The sequence below is a fragment of the Typopeltis vanoorti genome, chromosome 19, assembly GCF_054136105.1.
Source record: "Typopeltis vanoorti isolate ZY-2024b chromosome 19, IOZ_Tvanoo_1.0, whole genome shotgun sequence".
Lineage (NCBI taxonomy): Eukaryota > Metazoa > Arthropoda > Arachnida > Uropygi > Thelyphonidae > Typopeltis > Typopeltis vanoorti.
Window position 1 is genome coordinate 15,890,001 of NC_143567.1, and position 26,145 is coordinate 15,916,145.

Consider the following 26,145-nt stretch of genomic DNA (forward strand, 5'->3'; position numbering starts at 1 on the left):
CTCCTTATAGAGTTTCCAGGAATGACCTTTAGTTCTTCACCATTTCCATCCATTTTATGAAAAATCTTTTTAACATTAACCCTTTAACAACCACTTACCAACTTGTATGTTTCCATCATATTACCCTTCTTCCTCCTATCCAGTAGACTTGCATATTGCATCTTCTCAAAGTTCTTCATATTCAACATTCCTGAGATCAGAAACTACCTTAGTCAATCACCACTGCACCCTTCTCAATATCTCTTTATCCTTTTGAAAACTAGGTGTTTTCAAAATCTGTGCAGAGTGGTCTATATGTGGTCTAATCAACACCTTATACAATGAAACCAGAATCTCTGTACTCGAGTCAGTGTCCTCTGCATCAATACCAAAATTTGTTATGTTGTCCTCACAATTTTGGCATTGTGCCCTCTAAATTTATCCTTATCCACCATCACACCAAGATCTCTTATTTCTTCTGCCTCTAACAATATATTCCAAATTGTTTTCCAAATTCCACTACATTTTGTAACACTGAACTGGCATCCCCACTCCCATATCCTTCACTTAGTCTATTCATGTCTTGTAAGGCAGCAACATTCATTCTACATTCATAGCTCTTCCCAAATTCGCATCATCTGCAAATAACTGAATATTTCCTGTTCAAATCTTCCTCAATATCATTAAGATAATGCCCTTTTGTTGTACTTAATAACTGAGTCACTCTCCTGCCTGCTCTTTTTACTCTTCGTGCAACTGATTATTGCCATTATCTATCTTCTTCTTCTTCCATGTTTCATGCTTAATCCCCTCATTTATCCATTTTACACCTACCTTATTCAGTCTACCTTAAGAATACATTCACTGTTAAGTATTTCTTTGTCAGTTCCTAAGTAGCATTTCTTTTTTTTTTTTCACTCAGGTCTTCACTCTTTGATATAGCTCCAAGCTGTCTCCTAAGCTTCTCATAATCACCAGCCTTGTAATGCTACACATATTCTTTCTCACGGAGGTCTTCATATGGCTAGCCACAACCTACTTGATCACATCATGATAACTTTCGCCAACTGGAGAGAAGTGCAAATCCCCACTCATTGTTGTTGACATCATTGTTACTGTAAGAAAACTATCTATATGAAAGAATGTTTCTCTTATGTTATCTTAAATATTATTATTATTATTATTATTATTATTACGGGTATCTCCATGGAGTCAGTAGACTCATCGCGGGAGACCCAAACTAGCAAAACAATATTTGTCATATCTCTTCTTGAATTCATTTACAGATGAAGAGCTCACAACAAAGTCAGGCAATGAATTCCACTCATTCACCACCCTCCAGGCAAAAAACCTTGTTCTGACACCTTTGTTAACCACACTCTTCTTTAATTTCCAGAGATGACCTCTTGTTCTTCCATCACTATCACACAGCTGAAACATTTCCCCTGCATCAATCCTATAAAAACCTTTTAGTAATTTGAATGTTTCTATCATATCCCCTCTTCTTCGCCTATCAACCAATCTCTGCAATCCACAAGCTCTCAATCTATCAATGTAGGGAGCATTTTTTATATCACTCACCAACTTGGTCACTCTTCTCTGAACCCTCTCCACAGCCTCCTCATCTCCAAGGAATCCAGGTGACCAGACCTGAGCACAGTAATCCAAATGTGGAAGTATCAATGCTTTATAAAGGGGAATAATAACCTCTTTATCTCTGGATGTCAGTGTGTTCCTCAACAACCAAGTAATCCTATGTGCAATCTTGGACACCTTAGCAATGTGTCCTCTGAACTTCATCTCCTTATCTACCAATACCCCTAAGTCCCTAGCCTCATCAATCTCTTGGAGTACCTTTCCATCTATGTAGTACACAGCTGGTAATCTTTTAATCCCAAAATGCAAGACTTTACACTTTTCCACATTGAACTGACATCCATTTTCTTTTGCCCATTTTACCAGCTTATTTAAATCCTCCTGCAAACTTTCAACATCAGCTTGATTTTTTATTGCACTACACAACTTTGCATCATCAGCAAACAACTGAATATCTCCCTTTAAGCCGTTTCCTATATCATTTATATACAAATTAAACAACATTGGCCCAAGCACAGAGCCCTGAGGCACACCACTGGTCACCTGCCTCATTCTGGACTCAGCTCCTCCATACACCACCTTATGGTATCTCTCCCTGAGCCATTCTCCTATCCATATCACCAATTTAATATCCATTCCCATCTGCTCCAATTTGCGTAACAGTGTTCTATGGGGTATCCTGTCAAAAGCCTTAGCAAAATCCAGAAGTACCACTGTGTAGCCAGTTCCTTTGTCCAACTCTGATGTTATTCTATTATGGATAGTTAATAGATTGCTAAGGCAGGATCTACCTTTAACAAAACCATGTTGGCCTCTATAGAGTATCATATCCTGATCCACCCATTCTTGAATTTTGTCTTTAACCAACTTTTCCAATACTTTTACCACTACTCCTGAGATGGTGATTGGTCTGTAATTCAATACTGCAGTTTTAGAGCCACCCTTATGCAAAGGAACCACTTTGCCTAACTTCCACTCCCTAGGGACCATACCAGAGTTCAAACTTAAATTAAATATCCAGGTAAGAGGGGTTGACAATTCATTTGCACATTCACGCAACACCCGAGCTGATATTCCATCTAAGCCTACCGCAGTGTTTGCATTTAAGTTTCGCAATATATTTAATACCTCTGATTCTTTAGCTTCAATTCTCACATTAGGTATTGCTATAGGTATAGAGATATCCTCACTTGGGTGATAGACTTTTGAGAAGTGATCACTCAGTAACTCGACTATTACATCTGATTTTGTCACCTCAATACCATCAGCACCCACTAAGGTTATCCTTCCGAAGTCATTCTTCCTCTTACTTGCCACATAGCGGAAGAACTCTTTGGGATTACCCTTGATCTCTTTGGCTAAGGTCTTCTCATAATCTGATTTAGCTTTTCTTACTATGCTGGTAACCTTCCTTAACCTAAGGAAGGTAACCTAAATAGAATTTAGCTTTGATGTAGTTTCTAAACAATTAATTAATTTTATGTGTATTTTTTTTTAATATATTATATTTTCACTAGAGGTCATGCCAGTAGAATAACCGTTGATCAAATCATTGTTTCTTTAGCATACTGTGTGAATTGTAACTGAGCTTGTTCTTGTATATTTGTATATACTCCAGATGATGACCTTAATATGAAGGTTCGAAACATCGGGAAATTAAAATAGCTATTTATAACATGGTTGTAAAGTCCATAATTTCTAAAATGAATGTTGATCACCGTGCAGAACTAAAAGAAAGGCTAAGTATTTCTGTTTTGTTAGTTTAAATATATATCAAAAGAAAATTACCAAACATTGTCTGTTTTGAGACCATAAAAAAAAAAAAATCAGTAGAATAGATTGCTCTACTGCTTTAGAGCAGTTGCCAGGGATGTTAGTGTTAGAAGGATGCCAGTGGCAGGATATTTTACCAATTACTGAAATTGTCACACTAAAAAAAAAAAAAGTGCATAGCTATGAATTTGCCAAGAGTACCAGAAGGCTAGCTACTGCATAAAATTACAATAAAAGAACATTTAACCAGATGTTTTCAAAAAGTACTTTCTTTTTTAATAAAACTGCTCATTGTAAATCATATTATAATTGCTTAGAGATTAGGTTGGCCTATTGGATTTTTGCAATGGTTCATATTTTTATGATTCTCCTCATATAAACATGTCAGCAGCCACTACTAAAATATGTTCTAGTTGCATGTACAGGTTCAAATCATTTCCCTGTATTGTAGATTTTGAGTTCATGAAAATATAATTCTTTAAATGCATAATTAGATTATTTTTTTAATCACGTAATCTCAAAAAAATAATTTATGAGAATTTTGTTATTGTTATTTGTTATTCACATTTGGGCATGTTGATGGTCAAACTGAGTAATAATCTATATTCTATAGTGATGATACTTTTTGAAAGGAGGTAGACAATTTACTGGCTTACTATTAACTTGGTTTTGTAGATGCATCTCAGAATAATGCTACTGGAAGCAAGAAATGCATATCTGCTTACAATATAGCTGTAATTGTAAATACAAATATTAGGTAGACTAAATTGCATGCAATATATTTTATATTTCTAGTCCTTTTATCTTACAAATATAATCAGTTGTTAAATTCAGGACAAAATAAGAAAAACTTTACTCCTAACCTTTCCTGACACAATCATACCACTTCTATAACATCAACAACTTCCAAAAAACTTAGCAACTTTTTCTGGTCAAGACTGTATTTCTCTGCTGAACAGTATTTACTCTGTATAAATCCCAAATCCAACCAGCATTGGAATACTGCTCTCGTGTATGGGGTGGTGCACCTAAGATCTCCCTAAAAATTCTTGATGTTATTCAGAAAAGGGCAGTCTGGGTGATAAATGATACTTATCTTACAGACTCTCTTCAGTCACTTTCCCATGGAAGAAACAGTTTCTGCATTGTATGTTTTCAACAGATATTTCCATAGCATTGTTCAGCAGAACTAGCATCCGTTATGACTCATATTTCTACCAGATAGTAACATGATATATACCACAGATACTACATAATAACATGCTACAGCTGCTCAGTTCAACTACAGCTTTTACAGTTGAACTGCATACTCACCGAACTTGCTACTCTCACTCATCTTTCATTTCTTCCACCTGAATTCTGTGGAACAGTCTCCCTCATGAAACATTTCCAAAGTCCAACAATATCATGGTATATCACTTCTGACTGAATCAATCCACCAAGACCTTGGCAATCCCACGGTCTTTTTCTTACCATCTCAGCATCAAACACCCATTTTGTTAACTTTGCTTCTTGCATTCTGTTTAAGTGATCATAAGTGACCTTAAATTCGCTGTTGACAAATTCTTGAAAGCTGACAATATCAAGTTCCTTTCTAATGTCTTCATTTTCAATATGATCATTGATGCCATCTGTTCAGATCCTTAATTTTTCTTAGAACTTTCACATCTGCGGTCTCTAATCTCTGATCAAATGCTTTATTTCTAACCCAACTCTCAGATCCATAACTTAAAACTGTTTTCAACATGTCTTGTATAGTGCTAGTTTGGTTTTTGGGCTAATTTCTCTCTTAGTCCATATAAATTGATCCAGCTGGCTACTCATCACACCTACATCAAAAAGATGTGCTTATTCTATTGTCTATTTCCAAATTTAATTTGCTGTGTTCACTAAAAACTACACCTAAATAGCTGAAATATTTTACATGTACTATAGGTTTTCCATTGATATTTGCAGCTGAAGTTTTCTATGTTACTACTGTTTTTCATAGTTTTGTTCTTTTTATTCATTTTCATGCCAAATTTATTACAGATGTTATTCAATTTGGAGAATCCTGGACACTTGCATTGAATGTGATTAGGAGTACAATATCATCTGTATAAAGCAAAGACTAAGTTTGATGTCTCTGATTATATTATCAAGTTTAATGCCACTTCCTTTCATAATGAGAATATTTATGTAATCACATAAATATTTTATTTGCCTGAAAAAAAAGTGATTTTTTTTCAGGCAAATAAAGGTGCATATATAGGTCATGAAACATTTAACCCAATATGTCTAAGTTTTTGCTGTTTGTAAATTAAGTTTAGTTTCAAATGAAACAAATTTTTAGACATATTACGACATGACATTTATAATAATCAGAATGTTAGAATTTTACAGTCTTCTGAATATACTTTTTTGTATATTCAGAAGTATGTTTTTTATGTCTGCTCCCTCCACATGGTAAATGGTACTGAGTATTCTGTAAACATCTCATACTTTCCTACATTTGTCATTTCCGTATTTATATTATTACAAGAGTAAAGATTTCATAACAGGCCAATTATGACTTCAAGGTGTGTCATGTCATGTAATTAACTTATATTTACTCTGAACGTTTACTGACCAACAGTTAAATGTATATTCATTCTTTAAGAATAACAAATTTTGCAATCTTTTGAGTGCAAAAATGTTTCCAAACTGTATTTCAAAATAAATATATATATATATTATTATTTAATCATCATCATCAAATTCCTGCCATGTACCCTCAAGGGATGTACAGGATAGTACTACATGAAAAATTTACATCATTACTAACTTCCTATCTACAATTTTCCTCCAAATCAGTCGGTTACTTGTCAAGACTCCAACATTATCAGATCTTATATTTCTATCATCTAAGGCACTTTGTACCGTATCAATCCACCTATATCTTGGTCTTCCTCTGGGTCGTTTTCCTGCCAACTTGGCAGAGAACACTTATTTTGCTAAACTTTCCTCACCCATTCTGTTTAAGTGACCATACCAGCATAGATTAGCTCTGCTGACACATTTCTGGATGCTGACAATGTCACGTTCTTTCCTAATATCCTTGTTTTTAATATGATTTTGAAATTGATGCCATCTGTTCACGCCTCTAATCTTTCTCAGGACTCTCATATCTGTGGTCTCTACTCTTTGGTCAAGTGTTTTACTTATGACCCACCTCTCAGATCCATAAGTTAAAATTGGCTTCAGTACTGTTTTGTATACAGATAATTTAGTGTTTTGGCTAGTTTCTCTCTTATTCCATATAAATTTATTCAGTTGACTGCCTACCATACCAGCTTTGTTGATTCTGTTGTCTATTTCCATATTTAATTTACCATCTTCACTAAAAATCATGCCTAAGTAGCTGAAATGTTTTACTTGTTCCACAGGTTTTCCGTTCACAATGCAGTTGACATTTTCAACGATTCTGCCTATTGTCTTTATCTTATTATTGCTGACATTCATACCATGTCTATTACAACAGTTATTCAATTTAGTCAGGGAATCTTGCAGACTTGTAGCATATTTCTTTAGAAGGATACATAATATCATCTGCATAAAGCAAAGAGCTGACATTAACATCTCCAATTCTGATATCATGTTTAATACCACATTCCTTCATAATGTGATCCATATAGATAATGAATAACAGAGGGGATAATGTACATCCTTGTCTCACACCAGATTTAACATTAAACCATCTTCCTGTACTTCCTTCAATTCTAATTACTGACTTACAACTCAAATAAAGACTAAGCATTGCTTGATATAATGCCCCATTGAAACCATATAACTGTAGCGTATTGAATAGCTTCTTTCTTGGCACCTTGTCATATACCTTTTCCAAATCGACCAAACTTCAATACAGATCTCTGTTATATTCCCATGCTTTCTCGACTATTTGTCGTAAAGTGAAGATCTGATCCTGACAGCCTCTATTTGGCCTGAATCCAGCTTGTTCTTCCCCAATCCTTCTCAACCGTTTCTGAAGTATACTTGCATAAATCTTACCAGGACCACTCAGTAGGGAAACACCTCTGTAATTCTCACATTCAGTTTTATTTCCCTTTTTATATATATGGGTACTATGACAGCTCTATTCAAATCATCTGGAATTTGTCCCTCTGTCCAAGCACTCTCAACCATGCAGAGCAGCCAATGTAAGACTTTTATACCTCCCTACTTCAGCATTTCTGGTCGAATATCATCTACTACTGCTGCCTTTCCAGATTTCAAACCTTTGATGGCCTTTTCTACTTCAAGTACGGATATGTATTCCTGACTCTATGCCTGTTGAGTGTTTTTTACCACTGTGCTATCACTGCTTGTTTCATTTAGCAATTATTCTAAGTAATTACTCCATACTTCAAGGATATCTTTTTCTCCCGTTTTGATGTCACCTTTATCATCTCTAACTCCTTTTACAGCACTCTTTCCTCCATTTCTAAGCTTCTTCAATAACCTCCAGAATATTTTGCCACCTTCTTGATATTTATTTTCTATGATCTTGCCAAAGTCCTCCCATGACTTTTGTTTAGCTAGTTTTACACAGTGTTTAGCTTTCTTACATTTGTCTCTGTATTCTCTAAGAGCACAAGCTGACTTATTTGCCAGGAATTATGATATGCTTTCTTCTTTTCCTTCACTGCCTCTTTAACTTCCTGTGTCCACCATGGAGATTCTGATTTTTCTATCCTTGCAGACAACCTCACCACATGCCTCTCTGGGTGAATCAATCAATGTTTTCTTCAAGGCTTGCCATTGAATCTCCAAGGTTTGGTTCCTGTTCGCAAACTCTTTCATTTTTTTTTTTCAATAATATTTCTGTATTTTAGTCTACAGTTCACATCTGAAGCTGCTCAACTTTTATTCACTTTAAAACTTTCTTACATGTTATTCTTTTCAATATGAAATTCAATATTATCCTGCTCAAGACTAAAGAGTGATCACTTCCAATTTCAAATCCTCTGTACACTCTGGTGTCCTGCATCAGAGAGAAAACATCACTATCAACAATAACATAGTCAATGAGACGTTTCTTATTCCTTGCTCTTCTCTTCATGTGAATTTGTGTACACACATTTTTATGTAGGAACATGGTGTTAATAATAACTAGTCCATGTCCTGAGCAGAAATCCTACAGGTATTTGCCATTATCATTAGCTTTGCTCTCTTCTCCAAATTTTCCCAAAATATTTTTGTATGTCTGACAATCATTTTCTACTCTGCTATTTAGATCCCCAACAGGACCAACTTTTCCTTTTTCATTGTGTCAGTTGCTTTCTCTAAAGCCTCAAAAAATTCCTCCACTTCTACCTTAGTAGAACCTACTGTGGGACCATAGGCAAATAAGTCTCATTGTCCAGTTCCCCATTCTGATATTTGCCCACATTACTCTACTTGAGACTTCCTGCCATTCAAGAAGATTAGCCTCTTATTTAGTGCGGAATACTATGGCTACTCCTTCTTTTCCTTAATTGTCACTGCTTGAATACAATATTTTGTATTTATTGCTCAGAAAGATCTCACCAGTTTTTGTCTTTTTGGTTTCAGTCACCCCTATTATGTCGATCTGGTACTAATCCAATTCCTCAGCTAGCTCCATTTCTTTGCCATTCAGGATTCTTATGTTGATAGTACCGATCTTTAACTCTAGTGATTTTGAGTTGAGGTGTGTTTTCAGATTTGTTCCAGTAGCTGACTTTTCGCTGTTCACCCTGGTTCCCTGGCAAAAACAACGAGGACCGTGTTTAACTGGGCGACGCCCCAGCCGGCATGAAATTTCGTCATGTTGTACCATCATTTTTGTATTAAGCCAATATGAATATAATTTATTATTTATTTTTTATTATTTATTTATTATATATATATTTTTTATTATTTATTTTATTATTTAATAAATAAATATTATATTATTTTTTGTGTCCAAATTGTGTTCTCTTCTTTGTTCTTGGTATACAGCTTACTATTACTGCTAATAAATATTCCTTCACAAATTTTTTCCAAGAACTAATGATATCTCCTCCCTCCATGGAAATGGCTCAAGTGATATCTAAGACTATTATAATCACCTGCCTTATAATTCTACATACTTTCCTTTCTCTTTGATACTCCTGCATGTCTATTCATCTTCCAAGTCAAAATTGCATTGTCATTCTCCCTGAGAACTTGGAGCAGCGATGCCATCTCAGTTATAATCACCTCTTCTGATGCTATGACCAAATCCAAAACTCTTGAATCTTGTGTTTCTTCTACTACATGCTGCCTAAGACATTTGCCCCTCAAGAATTCTAGAAAATCCATTACCTTATTACTCATGGTTTTCTCTTTCCAATTTATACTGTTTTAGTTAAAATCTCCCATAACAATCATTCTTCTTGCATGATAAATTTAGTTTAATCCTTTATCCCAGTGAGAGCAAACAAAGTTTTGCCTGAAAATATCTTCAGGACTGAATATAGTGTTGTACTATCTTACCTGGGTAAGTAGTACAACACCGGGCAACTTGTAGCAAAGGTGGAGCAAGCTACCAACACTCCTATCCCAGTATCTCCCATAATGCAAAACACATCTCCATGTGAATATGTATATTGTTATGTATTAAGGGATTGGCCACTACCCAGACTAGTTTTGACCTTTATTGAGGTCTCTTCAGTGGGAGCCAGGCCCAGAGTTGGAGATACCAGGCAGAAGCAGTAGCAAGGTCATCTTTACCTATAGGAATTGCAAAAGGTTTGCCACCTTTTTTTTTATTAAATTACTCTGGACGTGTCAAGCTCAACTGCCTAAACATCTCCTGCTCCTCACCCTCTATACCTCCTGGCTATGGCAACACCACACTAAATACCCTGTTTTGCCCACCTCTACCTCACACAATACACTTTCAAAGCCATTAGTGTCAATGTCTTCCAAATCCTCCACTCTGTGAGGACATAAGTCATCACTTAACATAAGCAGTACTCCACCACCACGTTTTCTCTTCATATCTTCTCAAAAAATGCTGTACCCTGCTACTTCTATTCCTGTTAGTATATCATTTTCCATCAACCATGTCTCCGAGATCCCAATAATCTTTGGATAGGCTGATGCTATCAGCACCACCAATTCATCTCCTTTATTCTGGATATTCCTGGAATTAGTATAAAGAACAAAAACGTCACTATTTCTATACCTATTATTAACCCCTCCAGACCACTGTACTCGGCATTACCCGCTGCATTTCCCCTTCTCCCAAGCACCTATTCTCACAAGACGCCACCCTGCTACCATCCACCCTGATAATTCTAGTTTCCCTGCAATTGATAGTGACTCTTTCAGAGAACAGCAATCTCTCCAGATGCCTATATACAGTTCCTTTTGTGTTCCTCATATGCCCTCCAAGCATCCACATATTCCAAGCCTCTCTTTTGATAATACATTCTGGCTATTATACTATTCATTATTAATACCCTTCTCCTCACCTCATCATTATCATACCTGGGCAACACACACATGCACACGCACATTATTTTACCTTTCTGAGTCTTCTTCCGTACAACCTCCATCATGAACCTCAGATCTCTTGCCACCCAATTCACACTGCTTGTCAAGTCATGCCCACCATCATAATCATCTCATCCACCCTGCTTAATTGCCATAGTCATACTATATTTTTCCTTCGGGCAAACACTCTGCATGTATTCTATCTTGAATACCAAGGATCATTGAGTCTCCATACATCACACCTGTTACCACTCTGTTCCTTCCTTGCTCACCTGCATCCTTCATTATCTCTCCTCTGATGCTTTCTTTTTTTGTTACCTTACTTACCTGCTGTGCTATGCTGGCATGTCTATATCTCTGGTTCCATCACTCCCTCACATTTTTCTCATTCCCTCTCTATTCTCTCCTCTTCTATCATTCCCATAGCTCTCTCTTACTCTGATTCACTTTGCATTCATCGCTTCCAGAAATTCACTTAATCTCTTCTTTCACGTGTCTCAACTCATTTCCAAGCCATTCCACCTCCTCTTTCAGTGCAGCTCTTTCTCTCTCTGCAAGCTACTCACTCTTGCTTACCATTCATCCTTCCAACTGAGACCATCTCTGAAAACTTCACAATGATTCAAACTTTCAACACTCCCCACTTTTATTTTTTCATTTACATTCTACTCATTATCATCATCCTCTATGATACTACTCATCTTTCTTTCTAATCAGTATTCTCCTGCCTCAGACACAATGCTGCCAGGTCTGTTATACTAATCTCCAACTCAAAGTTCTTTCGATTTCCTACATTTTCTGTATATATGCACTCTCCGATCTCTCACCAGCCACATATCCAACTGTCAGGATGAATACCTATCATAAGCACTGCATACCACAAAATCCTGTCATATGCTATGAAAAAGATAGTCCTTAAATGGAAAGGACTTGATGACAAGTCATTAATAAGCTGGGCTGCAGCTGCTGCCATCATTCAAATAGTGCACAAAGAACCAAATACTAAGAACTACTACAACTATATTAACAATTTCATGTTTTTAAGTATAATTTCCCCAACTGCAAATTACTTTACACTGTGTTATTTAAAGTAGAAAACTCTAATAAAAATAACAAAAACTTATCTTTTTCTTCTCTGCTAACTCTGAATGAGTTAGCAGAGAATAAACCAGCAGCAAAACGAAATATAAACAACAGAAAAACTTCAATTAACAACACTACTGAAGGACACTTGTATCAAAATGAAAAAAAATATAATTTGCAACAAAAAACCATACTATATACTGATTGAAAACACTTTTTTTAGCACAGTTCAAATCAACCACCACGTTCTCTTATGACTCTAGTGCCCTCTTCACTCTGCTTAATTAATCTTTTGCTGAAATATATACTTATTGTTTCTTACTATTTGTATACAGAGTATTTGTATATATGGAGAAAGTGATTTTTTTAGGAAGTTGAATTAATATACTTCATGAACAAGGTATTTGCATTTTTGTTTATGACATAGCATTAATAAATCTATAAAATGAATTATCTGTACACCCCTTGCGGGTACATGGCAAGAATTTGATGATGATGATGATAAAATGAATTACAGCAGACAATAAGTTGTAATGAAAATTATAACTAAAGTTCTTGTGTAATAACTACTTTTTATACCTTATGTACTCACCAGGAACAGTTATATTTACAATGCACACTGCAACATTTCCATCAAAATCATATGCAAAATACTTTATAACAGTATCTTCTACCACAACTGCTGGTGGCTTAAATCCAACTGGTTGGACATCAAAACGAGCAATTCTACCAGAATTATCAACAGCCACAGGAATGGAATAATTTACAGGATGCAATCCAGCTGAAGATCTGGCTACCTCAATAGGCTGGGTTGGACAATTGATGAACTGAGGTGGCTCTTTGTCTGTAGTTGAAAAAATGTTATTATCATTCTTAATTAAATTTATTACTAATTACAAGAATAATCAATCTATATGTTGCCTATCATATGGAGATTAGAAAGCAAGAGAAACTTTCCCTATCACAGATGGAAAAAAAACAGATGTCTTCTAATTAGGATATCAGTTAGCATTGAAATAAAACTAAAATGTAGATTACGTATATAAAAATATTTTATATAAGTAATAAAGAATAAAGCACACAGAATAAAGCTATAAGTAACTATTCCATTAATATCTACTCTTATATATAAATATCCCTCATAGAACATCAAAGTTACCTCATTTTAAAAGTAAGCTTCCTAAATGTCATCTTGCATCTATAGATATTCTAATTTTGCCTGGATATATTTCTGTAATCACCAAAATACCCTTGAAAGACATTGTGAGCAATGTTCCCATTAAGTTGTACATGCACACACTGGCCAAAAACTGAATATACATACCTAGTAATTGCATGTGCAAAATTTACAGTTGATAATTTTTCAACATACTATAAAAACAAATTATATGATAAATCACTTATTTTGTTCAGTAATTTCTGTAATGTCTGTTTCCATTCCAATATTACTCTAATCCATTTCAATTTAATGAACTCTAGTTACTTTTAGCCTGTACCATGTGGGCAAACCGACACTGATGTCAGTAAGTTATGGAAGCATATTTGCTTAGAGGTGTCTATTGTCTGGACACTTGACGTCCAGACAATAGACACCTCTAACTTCAAGTGATGGATTTTTGTAGTTACACAAATTTAATCAATTAATTTAATGCTTGCAATTTTAGAAGTTATAGCTAGACAAAAAAAAAATGTAATATTTCTCATTAATATGAAAAATATTACATTATTTGTTTTAGTGCATTAAACCCTAGAATTTCCTATAGGGTTTCTTCTTCTCAGGTAGCATCTTCATATTGAAAGTTTGCAATAATGGATCTATCCATAACACAACACTGGGGCTAATACTGCACAGGGGCCCAAGAACTAAGTGCAGAGGATAAATTCCCTATATATTTTTGACTGTAGATCTGTGTGTGTTCACGGGGACAGTTTTGCCTGTTCTGAGGGATGAAAAATCCGAATTTCTGGGTAAACCTGCCCCCCCCCATCATGGACGGGAATCGAACCCAGATTTTTCTGACCAAAGGGCTTCGTCTATACCGACTGAGCTATGGAGGCTCTCCTATAGGGTTTAGGCATAAAATTTCCTGTTCTAGAACTTGACATAATTTCTTTATAAATTGCATCTATATGCAGCATTTAAGTAGATGAGAGAGTAAGAATTCAGTTGCTCTTATAGAAATATTTAGCATACAGCATACAAGATCTTTTAACAAAGATGTCAACCAATTTTAAACATATCAAATTAAGGGTTTGTGGCTTGTGCCTTTTTTTACTGTGAGTACAGACTACTGCACACCTACAGACTGTGACTGGAAGCTTGTACCTCAAATGGTTTTCATGCACCATGCGCCAGCAAAAATTGGGGACATATTGATTGAGTTTACTTAAACAATATTTTCAGTCCAATGTTATCAAGTTCTTCAATTTTTAATTAATTTGAGATATTTCATCCGTCAAAATATACAAAAAAATACAAGGGACAGCTATGGGAAATCCTGTTTCACCCTATCACAGCACTGGCTAACTGTTTCATGAAAAATTTTCAAGCAAAGTTATACAGGGTGTTTCAAAAAGAATGTCCAATTTGAAAATTGTATATCTCTGCAACCACGAACCACAAATGAATGTGATTACAAATGAATGAAATCAGGTCATTCTTTTTGAAACACCCTTTACTAAGCCCTTCACTATGTTATAGATTAATGGCTAACAAAATGTATTTACAATTCAAGACAAGACTGATGAGATGTAATAACATTACAAGGCAAGATAAATATATATTAATATTACTTTTCCAGCCTGGTTGGAGAATAGTTAGCATATTTTCTTTAACCAACAAAAAACTCTAGGTTCAAATCCCACTGTGGATTGATGTTTATGATTGACTATAGGTGGGAGATGAATTTCAGTACCCAATAAGCAGGGCAGTTTATTATTATTATTATTATTACCCCAAGACCTCATGGAGTCAAAGACTCATCTGGGAGGTCCTTTTATCACACACACTGCTCATCGTACTGCACCTTGAACACATTCAAACTCCTTGCAGACACCACACTCTCAGCCAAGGCATTCCAATCATTCACAACTCTGCACAAAAAAAACCTGCTTCTCACTCCTCTACTCACACCCTCTTTATACAGTTTCCAGGGATGACCTCTGGTTCTCCCCAATCTCCCACTATTTTCTGTAGAATCTCTCCAGCACTGATCCTATAACAACCCCTTAATAACTTGTAGGTCTCTATCATATTTCCCCTCTTTCTCCTGTCCACCAGACTCTGCAAGTTGCATCTTCTCAATCTTTCCACATACTCGACATTCCAGAGATCAGAAACTACCTTAGTCAATCGCCTTTGGACCCCCTTCCAACATCTCTTCATCCTTCTGAAAACCAGGTAATCAAATCTGGGCACAATAATCCATGTGTGGCCTAATCAAAGCCTTATACAACCGAACAAGAATCTCCTTACTTCTACACGTCAATGTCCTCGGCATCATTCCCAGAAGTCTTTGTGTTGTCTTCACAATTTTGGCTATGTGACCCCTAAATTTCAGATCCTTATCCACTATCATCCCCAGATCTCTTATTTCTTCCGCCTCCAACAATATATCCTCACCAAGCATAAATTCTGCATCCCATCTTTGTTTTCCAAATATCAAAACCTTACATTTTGCAACATTGAACTCGCACCTCCATTTCCGTGCCCAATCACTCAATTTATTCAAGTCTTCTTATAAGGCCACAACATCATCACTACTCTTCAACAAGGTCATAAGTCCACTAGTGACTTTCCTTTTCCTGGATATCGGTCCCCCATACACAACTTGTTGATACCTATCAGATAGCCAGTCTCCAATCCAATGCACTAATCTAATATCCAACCCCATCTGCTCTAGTTTGACTATCAATTTATCACGAGGTACTCTATCAAAAGTCTTTGTGAAATCCAAGTATATTATACTGTGTATCCTTCTCCTCTGCCCAAGGAAGCAGTCACTTTATTGTAATAAGTAAGTAGATTACTAAAACATGACCTCCCTTTAGCAAATCCATGCTGTCCATCAAAGATAATACCATTCTTGTTAACCCAACTCTGGATCCTAGTTCTCACAAGCTTCTCCAACAACTTAACCACAACATCTGATACACAGATAGGCCTATAGTTTGATGCTTGAGTTCGTTCACCTCCTTTATGAAGTGGCACAATCTTGCCCTCCTTCCACTCCTCAGGGAGTTGACCAAGTGCAAGACTCATATTAAAAAAATATGTCAAGACAGGTGTCAACTCCCTGGCACATTCCTTCATAACACATGGCGATATATTATCAAGTCCCACAGCCTTATTAACATCTAGTTTACTCAACTCTCCATACACCTTTTGCTCACTTACAGTCAGTCTCCTTCCCCATCATCTACTACTCTCAATCTCTCCATGAAGTCACATTCACAAGATTGAAAGACCTTTATGAATTGCTCATTAAGTATCTCCACCACACATTCTGCAACAGCTGTCTTTATATCATTTTCTCCTATCAATGTCTTCCTTCCATAATCATTCTTTCTTTTGCTAGCTACATATCGAAAGAGCTCCTTTGGATTTTTTTTTGCTTCATTAGCTAACTGCTGTTCATACCTCTCTTTAGCTACCCTCACCAACGAAGTCACCCTCCTTGCCTGGTCTTTCTAGACCTCATGGAATAGGTTATTTTCACTTCTCTTATGCTGCCTCCACAATGCCCTCTTTCTCTGTATCGCATGCTTAATCTCTTTATTCATCCATCTCACACCTACCTTATTTAACCTTCTCACTCTTGGAATACACTTAGACATTGCATCCACTAGATAGTTTTTATATCACGTTCCCATCCAGACCTTACTCTTGTTGGCCTTAATAGCAAGTTAGAGGATGGAGGAATCAAGTTAAATCTAAATCGAAGACCTAAAACACATGGCAGAGCAGCTACAGATATTGATTCAGAAAATGAATCTTCACAGACAACACAGATGATAGAACTTCTCTCAAGAGAAAATGAAGCCCTTAAGAATGAGCTGGATATGTGTCACAGGAAGGTTTCTAAACTAGAAAAATTTGAAATAGAAATTCAGAAAGTTTGAGACCATTACTCTATCTCACCATTATTCATGTCAAAATCTGGCATAAAGCTCACTCTTTGTTCTACAGTCACTTCATAACAATATGAAATAAAACACATAAAATCTATTATACGTTTCAATATAATGGTTTTGGTGGTACTTTCATCAATAAGGCCATAAAAAAAATGCTCCATCTTCAATGCTCAAGAAGAAGTTAACCATATGGCTTTCACTTACATCTTAACATGATTAAGGATACATAGACCTCTTAATCTTTGAGTTGCATTTTATTCTGACTGATGGCTTTCTTCATTTTTTGTTATGAGAAGTTATGAGAAGGTTAAGCTACTTCCACTCGCCGCTATAATGAGGTTTATTTTACAGTCAATTGAGGAAGTCTGTGACTGTTTTTACATGGAAAATAAGAAATATGAGGTGCTACCCACAAGTTCAGCAAATATGACTATAAAAAATAAAATAAAATAAATAAAAATATTTACCTAACTCCTAGTTTCCACCATCTTCTACAAAGCAATCCCCGTCAGTATGTATACACTGATCCCAGCAGTTTTTCCATGATTTCCTGCATCCTTGAAAGTTCTCATGTGAATGTGCAATAGATCACATGTGCCAGAATTCCTTTAAAACAGCAGGTGAGCTCCTCAGACATCATACAGCACAGTACAGTACTGTATATTGCTGCCTACTTGTGATATATGGCCATGTGTGTTGAGCTTATTACCTTCCAAATAGGTGTTATTATAGAGTGCCATATCAGCAACCTGCCCATGCGTGTGATTGCATAAAAATTGCAACACCCACAGTCAACTGTTCAAGACATTAGTAAGTGGAAATGTGAGGGACTTTTGACTACCAAAAAGGCCACATAAATTGACAGAAAGAGACAAGAGAACTCTGAAACATGTTGTTCGTGAGTGGCATCATTCCTCTGCAAAAATCATCACCAAGAAATTGCAGGGGTCAACAAGGATGAGTGTGAGCACGTTTTTAAGGAACTGAATGTTAAATTTCCATGGCCAAGCTGCTGCATAGAAACTGTTAATAACTTGTATGAATGCGAGTAAGCAACTTGCTTGGTGTAAAGATCATCACCAATGGACCCCAGGTCAGCAGAAATGAGTGGTATGGAGAGACGAATCATGCAACACTGTTTTTAAATGCAATGGTTGATGCTGGGTGTGGGTATGCCAGGTGAACAGTATCTACCAGCATGTGTCATCCCAACTGTTAAATTTGTTGGTGGCAGTGTCATGATCTAGGGATGTTTCTTGTGGTATGGACTTGGACTATTAGTGGTTGTGGATGGAAACATGAATGCCATGAAGTACCAGGAGACAACACCACACTGCCTACTCTTTACCAGTTTTATAGAGACAGGCTATTCTTGTTTCAGCACAATGCACCATGCCATAAAGCATGCCACATTGTTTACACGGTTTGAGGATATGGGTATACAGAATTTGGAGTGGCAAGCCCTGGCTTCAATCCTATAGAGGTCCTTTGAGATGAACCTGAACATCAGATTCAGGTTAGAATGACACGTCCAACTTCTGTGTCTGAACTAATCACTGCTTTGCATGAGGAACGGAAAAATATACCTCTGACTAGTTACCAACACCTCATTGAAAGTGTGCTAGGAGAGTGCACAATGTAATTGTTACCAAAGGTGAGCCAACTCTTTATTGATTTTGCAATAAATGTAGTATTGTCTAAACAGAACTGGTGTCTGGACACTTTTTTCCACATAGGGCTTTTTCAGCTTGAATTTCATCTTAGAGAATAGGAAAAAGTCACAGGGGTGAGTTCAGGCAAATGGGTAAGGAATGACAATGCTTCCAAAAGCACAGCAGTCATTGTCTTCCATTTATCTGGACATTAGCACTGAATGCTCTCCCTAAGCCACTTCAAACCTCACAGGAGAACTTGCCATTGCCAGTTTAACTGGTGTGTGTGTGTGGAGGGGGGGGGGTATTCCTTGTGAACAATACTTTGGATGTCGAAAAAAAAAAAATCAACATTGACTTGACATTGCTGTGAACCTGATGTGCGCTTTTCAGCTGCAGTGAATCTAGCAACTTTCATTGCAATAACTGCTGCTTTGTCTCAGCTAGCTGCTGTAGCTTTTTTTTTTAGGTCGAAGCAAAATTTTATGCAGCTACTTTGCTTCTTAAACTCTGCCATTTCAGTTGGAGAAGAAAATCACCAAACCCCTAGAACACAATGCTACAAAAACACATGTAACCCATGAACACAGCATCTCAGCTTGCCAACTGTTGGCATAGTAAATCACAGAGTACTTCTTGCCCATTATAGTGGCAGAAGGTTGTTCTAGAACCAGTTCGCATAAGCTATTCAAATTTCCTGAACTTTTGGGCAGCACCTTGTATACCAGATTAAACTGGAAGATTTTTGGCAGCTTTCAACAAACAGGGCTCACTGGAAAAATACTTAAATAATTAGAGGGAATAAGATCTCCTGGTAGACATTTCGTCTACCAGGAGATCTTATTCCCTCTAATTTTCCCTCCAGTGTGGTCTTCCATGAGTACTCTTTTGGTTCCCATTAACTTCAATACCTCTTCATTAGTTTTTTTTTTCTCATAACAAGAAATGTTCAGTGCTCTCCTATAGCACCACATCTCTAAGGTCTGCAATTTCCTGAATATGGATTTTGTATATGTCTACGTCACACATCCATAAGACAATGTTGACCATACACAGGATTTTATTATTCCTATTTTAGTCTGTTTATTTATCCAGAGGTCATTAGTAATTTATTATTCCAAAATGCTTCTTTTGCCTTAGATATTCTGGATTTTATTTCCATAACTGTTGTTCCATCTTCTGTAATTGTTACTCCTAAATAATTATAAACTTTTACATTTTGAATGAATCCTGTTGATACGCTAAAATTTGAATTTTGTTGCTGTTTTTGGCTTATTACCATATACTTGATTTTAGCTGCATTTAATACTAAGCCATAATTCTAACATTTTTTATTAGTATCTCAACCATATTTTGTAACTATTTTTGATTTTGCTATGAACACCAAATCTTGTCTCATATATATATATATATATATATATATATATATATATATATATATACACACACCAATGATGGACTATCACTGCAGAATCTTGAGCTGACAATATTGATATAATGATCTAACATTCCACATTTTGATCATAAATGTGCTGCGCAGATGAAATTCACACTTAAATATCTTTATATTTGAAAACTCATTGTCCCTAGTATCACATTTTTCATCATCTCTCCTGGTGTCTCCAAGAGATGGCATAGTGCTTGTTTGTCCAGGCGACAACTGATCCAACATGACATTCTGTCTAGTGGGTTATTAAGGACAGGTGATACCCATCTTCTCTCCTGTCTTTGCCTGCAATCTTATCTATTTTTCCTAAAAATACTGCACCCTTTACATTTGATACTAGTCAGTATATGCTACTGAGAGATATCATCAACTGCTCACAATCTGAGGCTCCAATGTACTCACCAATGCAACAAATTCTAACCTATGTCAGAGGTACATCAGAAAAGATAGCCAAAGTACTGATGAAACATGACCTTTGCACCACATTCAAACCTCATGTTAAACTAGCAACTCTGATCCACTCGCCTAAAGATAAACTTCACCCTCTAGCACACCCTGGAGTGAATGAAGTTCCCTGTGACTGTGACTTGGTCTACTATGGGCAAACAGAAAGATCAGTTAACATCCGCCTAGAAGAACATAAAAAAATACATTTGCTACTATTATTATGGCAAGTCAGGACTGACATACCACACTTTGGATGCCCCCTTCACACAGGATTAGATGGAAGAAAATGAATGTGCTATTTAGAAGTCATTACAGATCTGAAAGATTATTTTTTGAGTCAACCATGGCTATGAAGAATTCTCCCAACCTGAACAAATATGGTTGCATTAATTTGCCAAAAATTTGGGAGACTATTATCTCCCTAAGAGCAACTCCCACATAGCTGTAATTTTATTTTATTTTATTTTTTATTTATTCTTTTACAACATTAGAGGGCACCAAAATAGGACTTTAGATCTTTTGTCCTTACAATTGTATCGTTTCACTTACTCAAGGTCGCATATACAAGCTGTGTTGTGCTCTGATGATGCTGATTTGTTATTCAGCAAAATATAAGCAGTTAATAAAATATCTTTTGATAAAATAGTTTGTTTGGTGTTGTGAATACCATTAAAAATAAGTCATGAATTTGCAATGTACAGTATGGGTTTACTAAGGGGAGATCATGTTTAAGTATCTAGCTCACATTTTATAATAATGTCATGGCTGAGTTAAACAATGGGAATGGAAACTACTTTTGGTCTTTGCTAAAGCTTTTGTCAGGATTCTGCATGGAAGGCTTATATAAGTTGGTGGATATGGGACTGGAATGACTAGTTTGTATAAGAGGATGGCTGAGTAACAGATATCAAAAAGTGATGGACGAGTAACAGATATCAAAAAGTGATGGATGAGTAACAGATATCAAAAACTGATGCATGGAGAACACTAGTGGTGTACTCCATGCATCAGTCCTTGATCCACTATTATTCAGTCTTTGAATTAATGATGCTTGGAAGGATTTAACAGGCGACATAGCCATTTGCTTATGATGCAAAGATAGGCACGATAATCAGGAATGCAACTGACATACAGCACTTGCAGAATAATTTGAATATGGTGGGACAATGAGCATGTGAAAATAGCTATCAGTTCAATGTCATATTATTATTTGATTAGAAGAAACTGACCAGGCTAGGGATCTTATGCTTTAGTTGACATGAAATTGAAGTTCAGGGTCATACAGCAAAAACTGCAAACACAACTCGGAGGATAATTGCAATGCTATGCTACTGAATACTAACATGCAAGAATAAGGAAGTTGTAGTGCCTCTTTACAAGGTTTTGATATGACCTCATATCAAACTATGTCTGCTTCTTTGGCCTCCCTATCATCAGCATTCATTAAATTTATTCTTCTGTAGTCATTTTCCCTTTTATCGCCAAGTAGCAAAAGAAGATATGATAATCTCCTTGAGATTTCATTTCATCTACTCAGATGATGCTCTCTCTCTTAATCTAATTTTGCTTTCCTCACAATACTGATCACTATTCGTTTTTTGAAATTATGGATTCTACACCCATGTTAGAATAACTCTTTTTATTATCCCGGTGTTTCGATGTTCATATCAAGATCATCATCTGGAGCATACATAAATATACAATACAAGCTGCATTACATTTCAAACCGTAAGCTAGAGAAACAATGATTTGATCACATGTTACTCACTGGCATGACCAGTAGTGAAAAAAAAAAAAAAAAAACCATCAAGCTAATTTAATTTTTGATTATATGAATAAGCATTCTTTCTTTCCTTCCTGTAACAGAGATGTCCTATTTCTATTATTACAATTGTTATGATCACTATGTTTACCTATACTTGATGAGCTACTATAACCTTTCTTACATACCTTTTTTATATACTACTGTTATTCATATATAAAGGTATATATGACTTTGTATTCAAGATATTGAGTATTAATTACTAAAACTATGCTCCAACACAGAGATGTGCACAAATTCACATGAAGAGAAGACACAAGAAATCAGAAAAGTCTCACTGACTATGTGATTATTGACAGCAACATAAGTATATACAGGAGATTTGAAGTAGAAGTGATCACCATTTAGTTTTAAGCAGGATAAAAATAAACAAAGTTCAGCTGATTTCATTGAACTATAGACACAGTTATACAAATATTATTTAAATAAAAAAAAGGGGGGGGGGTTGTAGACAAGAATCAAACCTTGGAGATCCAGTGGCAAACTATAAAAAGAACAATAAGTGATTAGCCAGGGAAGCATGTGGTAAAGTTGTGTGCAATATGACTTCTGCATTACTTCAACCTTGGTATGAAATAATGCAGTAATGAAGTCAGACCTCTTCTCGGTCCGACCCCGCTGATGAGACCTCAATACAAATCGAAACTGGTCTGAGTAGTGGCCTTTCCTATAGCATTATATACATGTCTGTAAGGATATGTGCCTTGCATTATGGAATACTAAGGCAACTGATGACGTTATTAGCTCCTATATACAAATAGCCCAGTCATGAAGTTACTTCATGTGCAAACTTTGTTTGCTTACACATGGATAAAGGATGAAACCAAGAATATAGTTTCTTGGCATCTTTAACTTAAATTTTTATTTAATACCATGTTGATCTCCTTTAGCCCAAATTACAGCATATATTCAGTTTGGCACAGTTTTCACAGGGTGCTGAATTGCATCAACATCTACATGCATTCACCAGACAGTCCTTTAACTGGCTCAGATTTGACAGAAGAGGACTTTGCTCCCAGATCTGTTTTAATGACATGTCCTATACATTCTCAATGGAGTTCAGATCCAGGCTTTGTGGTGGCCAGGGAAGATGGTGGAAGTCACTGTCATTCTCACTGAACACTGGACAATGTTCAATGGACAATGTGCAATGGACAGTAGAAATGTTATCCATGAAACGACCATCACCTGCTAGATAATAAGTCAACATTGCAGGATGAACTTGAATGGCAACAATGTTCAGATATTCTTTGAAGGACACCTGATCCAGAATATCAGTAGATCCGTTTTGTATACCAACAGAACATGCCCCACACCATGACACCACCTCCAGAACTTTGAGTTTGTTTACAAGGCAAGCTGGGTTCATTGATTCATGGAGCTCTTGCCAAACTCTCTGACAACCATGGGTACATAACAAAGTGTACCATGATTGGTCAGACCATATGATTTTTTTCCCCAATCTTCCGGTGTCCAGTCATGTTGTTCCTGACACCACTGTAGATGAGTTTTCCAGTTCTTCACAGAAATCAGTGGTTTCTGTATAGGCATGTGATTGCCAATACCGATCCTCTTCAATTCCTTGTGCATAGTTCGGTGACATATGGGTCAGGACCAGTCTTTATTAAAAGCTTTGGTCAATTGCTGCACACAGGAAGTTCCATTTGTCCATATAAGCATTTTCAGATGATGGTGATAAAGTTCCTGACAGAGTGTCTTAGGACAACAGTTAAGCCTCTTAACTATCAATGTGAGTTATTTTTCCGCTGAAACATCCAGGATATCTCACGTTTTGAGAAACCAGTCAGCTCCATTGATTTCAAAATCCAGCCATGACGGGCACACACAATAAATCCTTTATTAAACTCTGAAAGATCCTTTGTTTTTCATATTGTGATCACCACTACTGACGATTACTGATCAGTAGCATTCTTATATAGTTGCATAGAACATATGGTCCAAGTATTTATGCTGAGTAAGTGATGTTTACTTACATCTGAATAAAGGTTTCTAATTAAGTGGTTGGTATGTGTATATCAGAAAGGTGGTAAAGAGTTCTGGAGGCTACCAAAAAAAACTTAGAAAAGGATAAAAGAGTACTATAAAATGAATCAGAGATTCAAAAGGTGATAAGAAAAAGTGAAAGTAAACTATTCTACACGTCTGGTGTAACTATTTTGAAAGGCTGTTAAATGAAACAAGAAGCGACAGATTGATTATAGAAAATATTCAAGAGGCACATGATGAGGAATGTACATTGATATTTTAGGTAGAACAGTCATCAAAATCTTGAAATGCAGAAGAAGCAAATGATATTCAACAAGAAATGCTCAAATATAGAGCAGCACAAAGTTCAAATGCTGTTAGCCTTTGATTGTTGAATTAAACAACTATACCTGGTTTTTCCCTTGAACTTTAATACTATTTTCTCCTGTTTACTTAGCTGCAACTGAGACATGTGAAAGTATAACTCATGCTGTTTGATTGTTTCTTGTATTAATATTTTGAAACCAATTCTTTTGCTCCCTTCCTGAATCATGTTCATGTTACAGTGAGCAAAAAATATAGGCGCTGTTAATACATTTTAATATCCCTTACATGTGTTAAATTGTTTTTTAAGTATCATTATATCTACCACACATTTATAAAACACCTAGTTACTGAAAGACATCAGCAGTGCATGGGAGGTAGCCTGGGGATCTTTGAAGAAAGCAGCATAAGATTTTAAACCCATAGTCAGGAGAATAAATTAGGTAGGGATTAAATGAATGAGAATCATCATTAAGAAGGAGTTGAAGAAAAGTAATGTTTCCAGGTTGGCAAGCTTGTGAGTGGTACGAGAAACAAGAAGACTTGTTTTGACACATGGCAGAAAAAAAAGGAGGGGGGTATTCCTGAAAATTGTAAGAGTGTAGTTGGAAAGGGTGCAATGACTAGATTTTTTGCTTGAAGGGTTGGACAGAATGGGTTGCCTGAGTAGGTTGTCACTGCTTCATCAAAGAATGAATTCAAGGAGAAGTATGATTGGTACTGTGGGAATAATAGCTAATATGTATCTCTCATAATGTGTCTCTGCCTCCAGAGAGAGAGAGAGAGAGAGATGTCTAAGAAAATACTAATAATAATAATAAATAATTTAAATTATACATATTTGGTCGTTTAATAATAGAAATACAATTTTATTAATACAGACCAGTTTACAATAAAACTTATATTAAAACCTACCAATTTCGCCAGCAAACCGTCTGGCTTTTACAAGGTGTTTACGGAGATATGAAAACTAGTAAATGCAAATTGAAAGGAACATAAAAAACGTTGTAAACCAACTAGTAGCTATGGTTACACGTTTCGCGTGACAGAGAGGACTTATTGTTCTTATTCATTATCACGCATGCGTTGTAGACGTGTAATGTGATTACTGGCTAGCTGTAGTTCAGATTGATTGAGAGAGAGGATCAAGTTTTTCCACGAACTGTTTAGAATTACACCCTGATTTCTGTTGAGGTTTCCGCCGGTTATTGACACTATTGTGGCTTCCTTAAATAAACGATGCCTGTAGCCGTCATTGAGATATGACATGTAGCTGTTTTGCCAATCTATCGTGGGTTAGACGTACAGAAATGATGTGCTAATACGGAAGAGATGCTTCTGTTGTGGTTTACATCACCAACATCTTCTTTTTGTCTAATTTCTAAACTTCGTGAAGTTTGTCCAAT

General features: G+C 36.1%; 1 protein-coding gene across 1 annotated transcript in view; it reads right to left on the minus strand.

Annotated features, from left to right (window-relative positions):
- The window catches only part of LOC150095877 (uncharacterized), a 710,412-nt gene that overhangs the window by 408,109 nt on the left and 276,158 nt on the right, over positions 1–26,145 (minus strand). Inside the window, exon 26 of the mRNA XM_090409554.1 lies at positions 12,521–12,772. Coding sequence (XP_090265680.1) covers positions 12,521–12,772 — 252 coding nt within the window. The remainder of the gene's footprint in view (positions 1–12,520; positions 12,773–26,145) is intronic.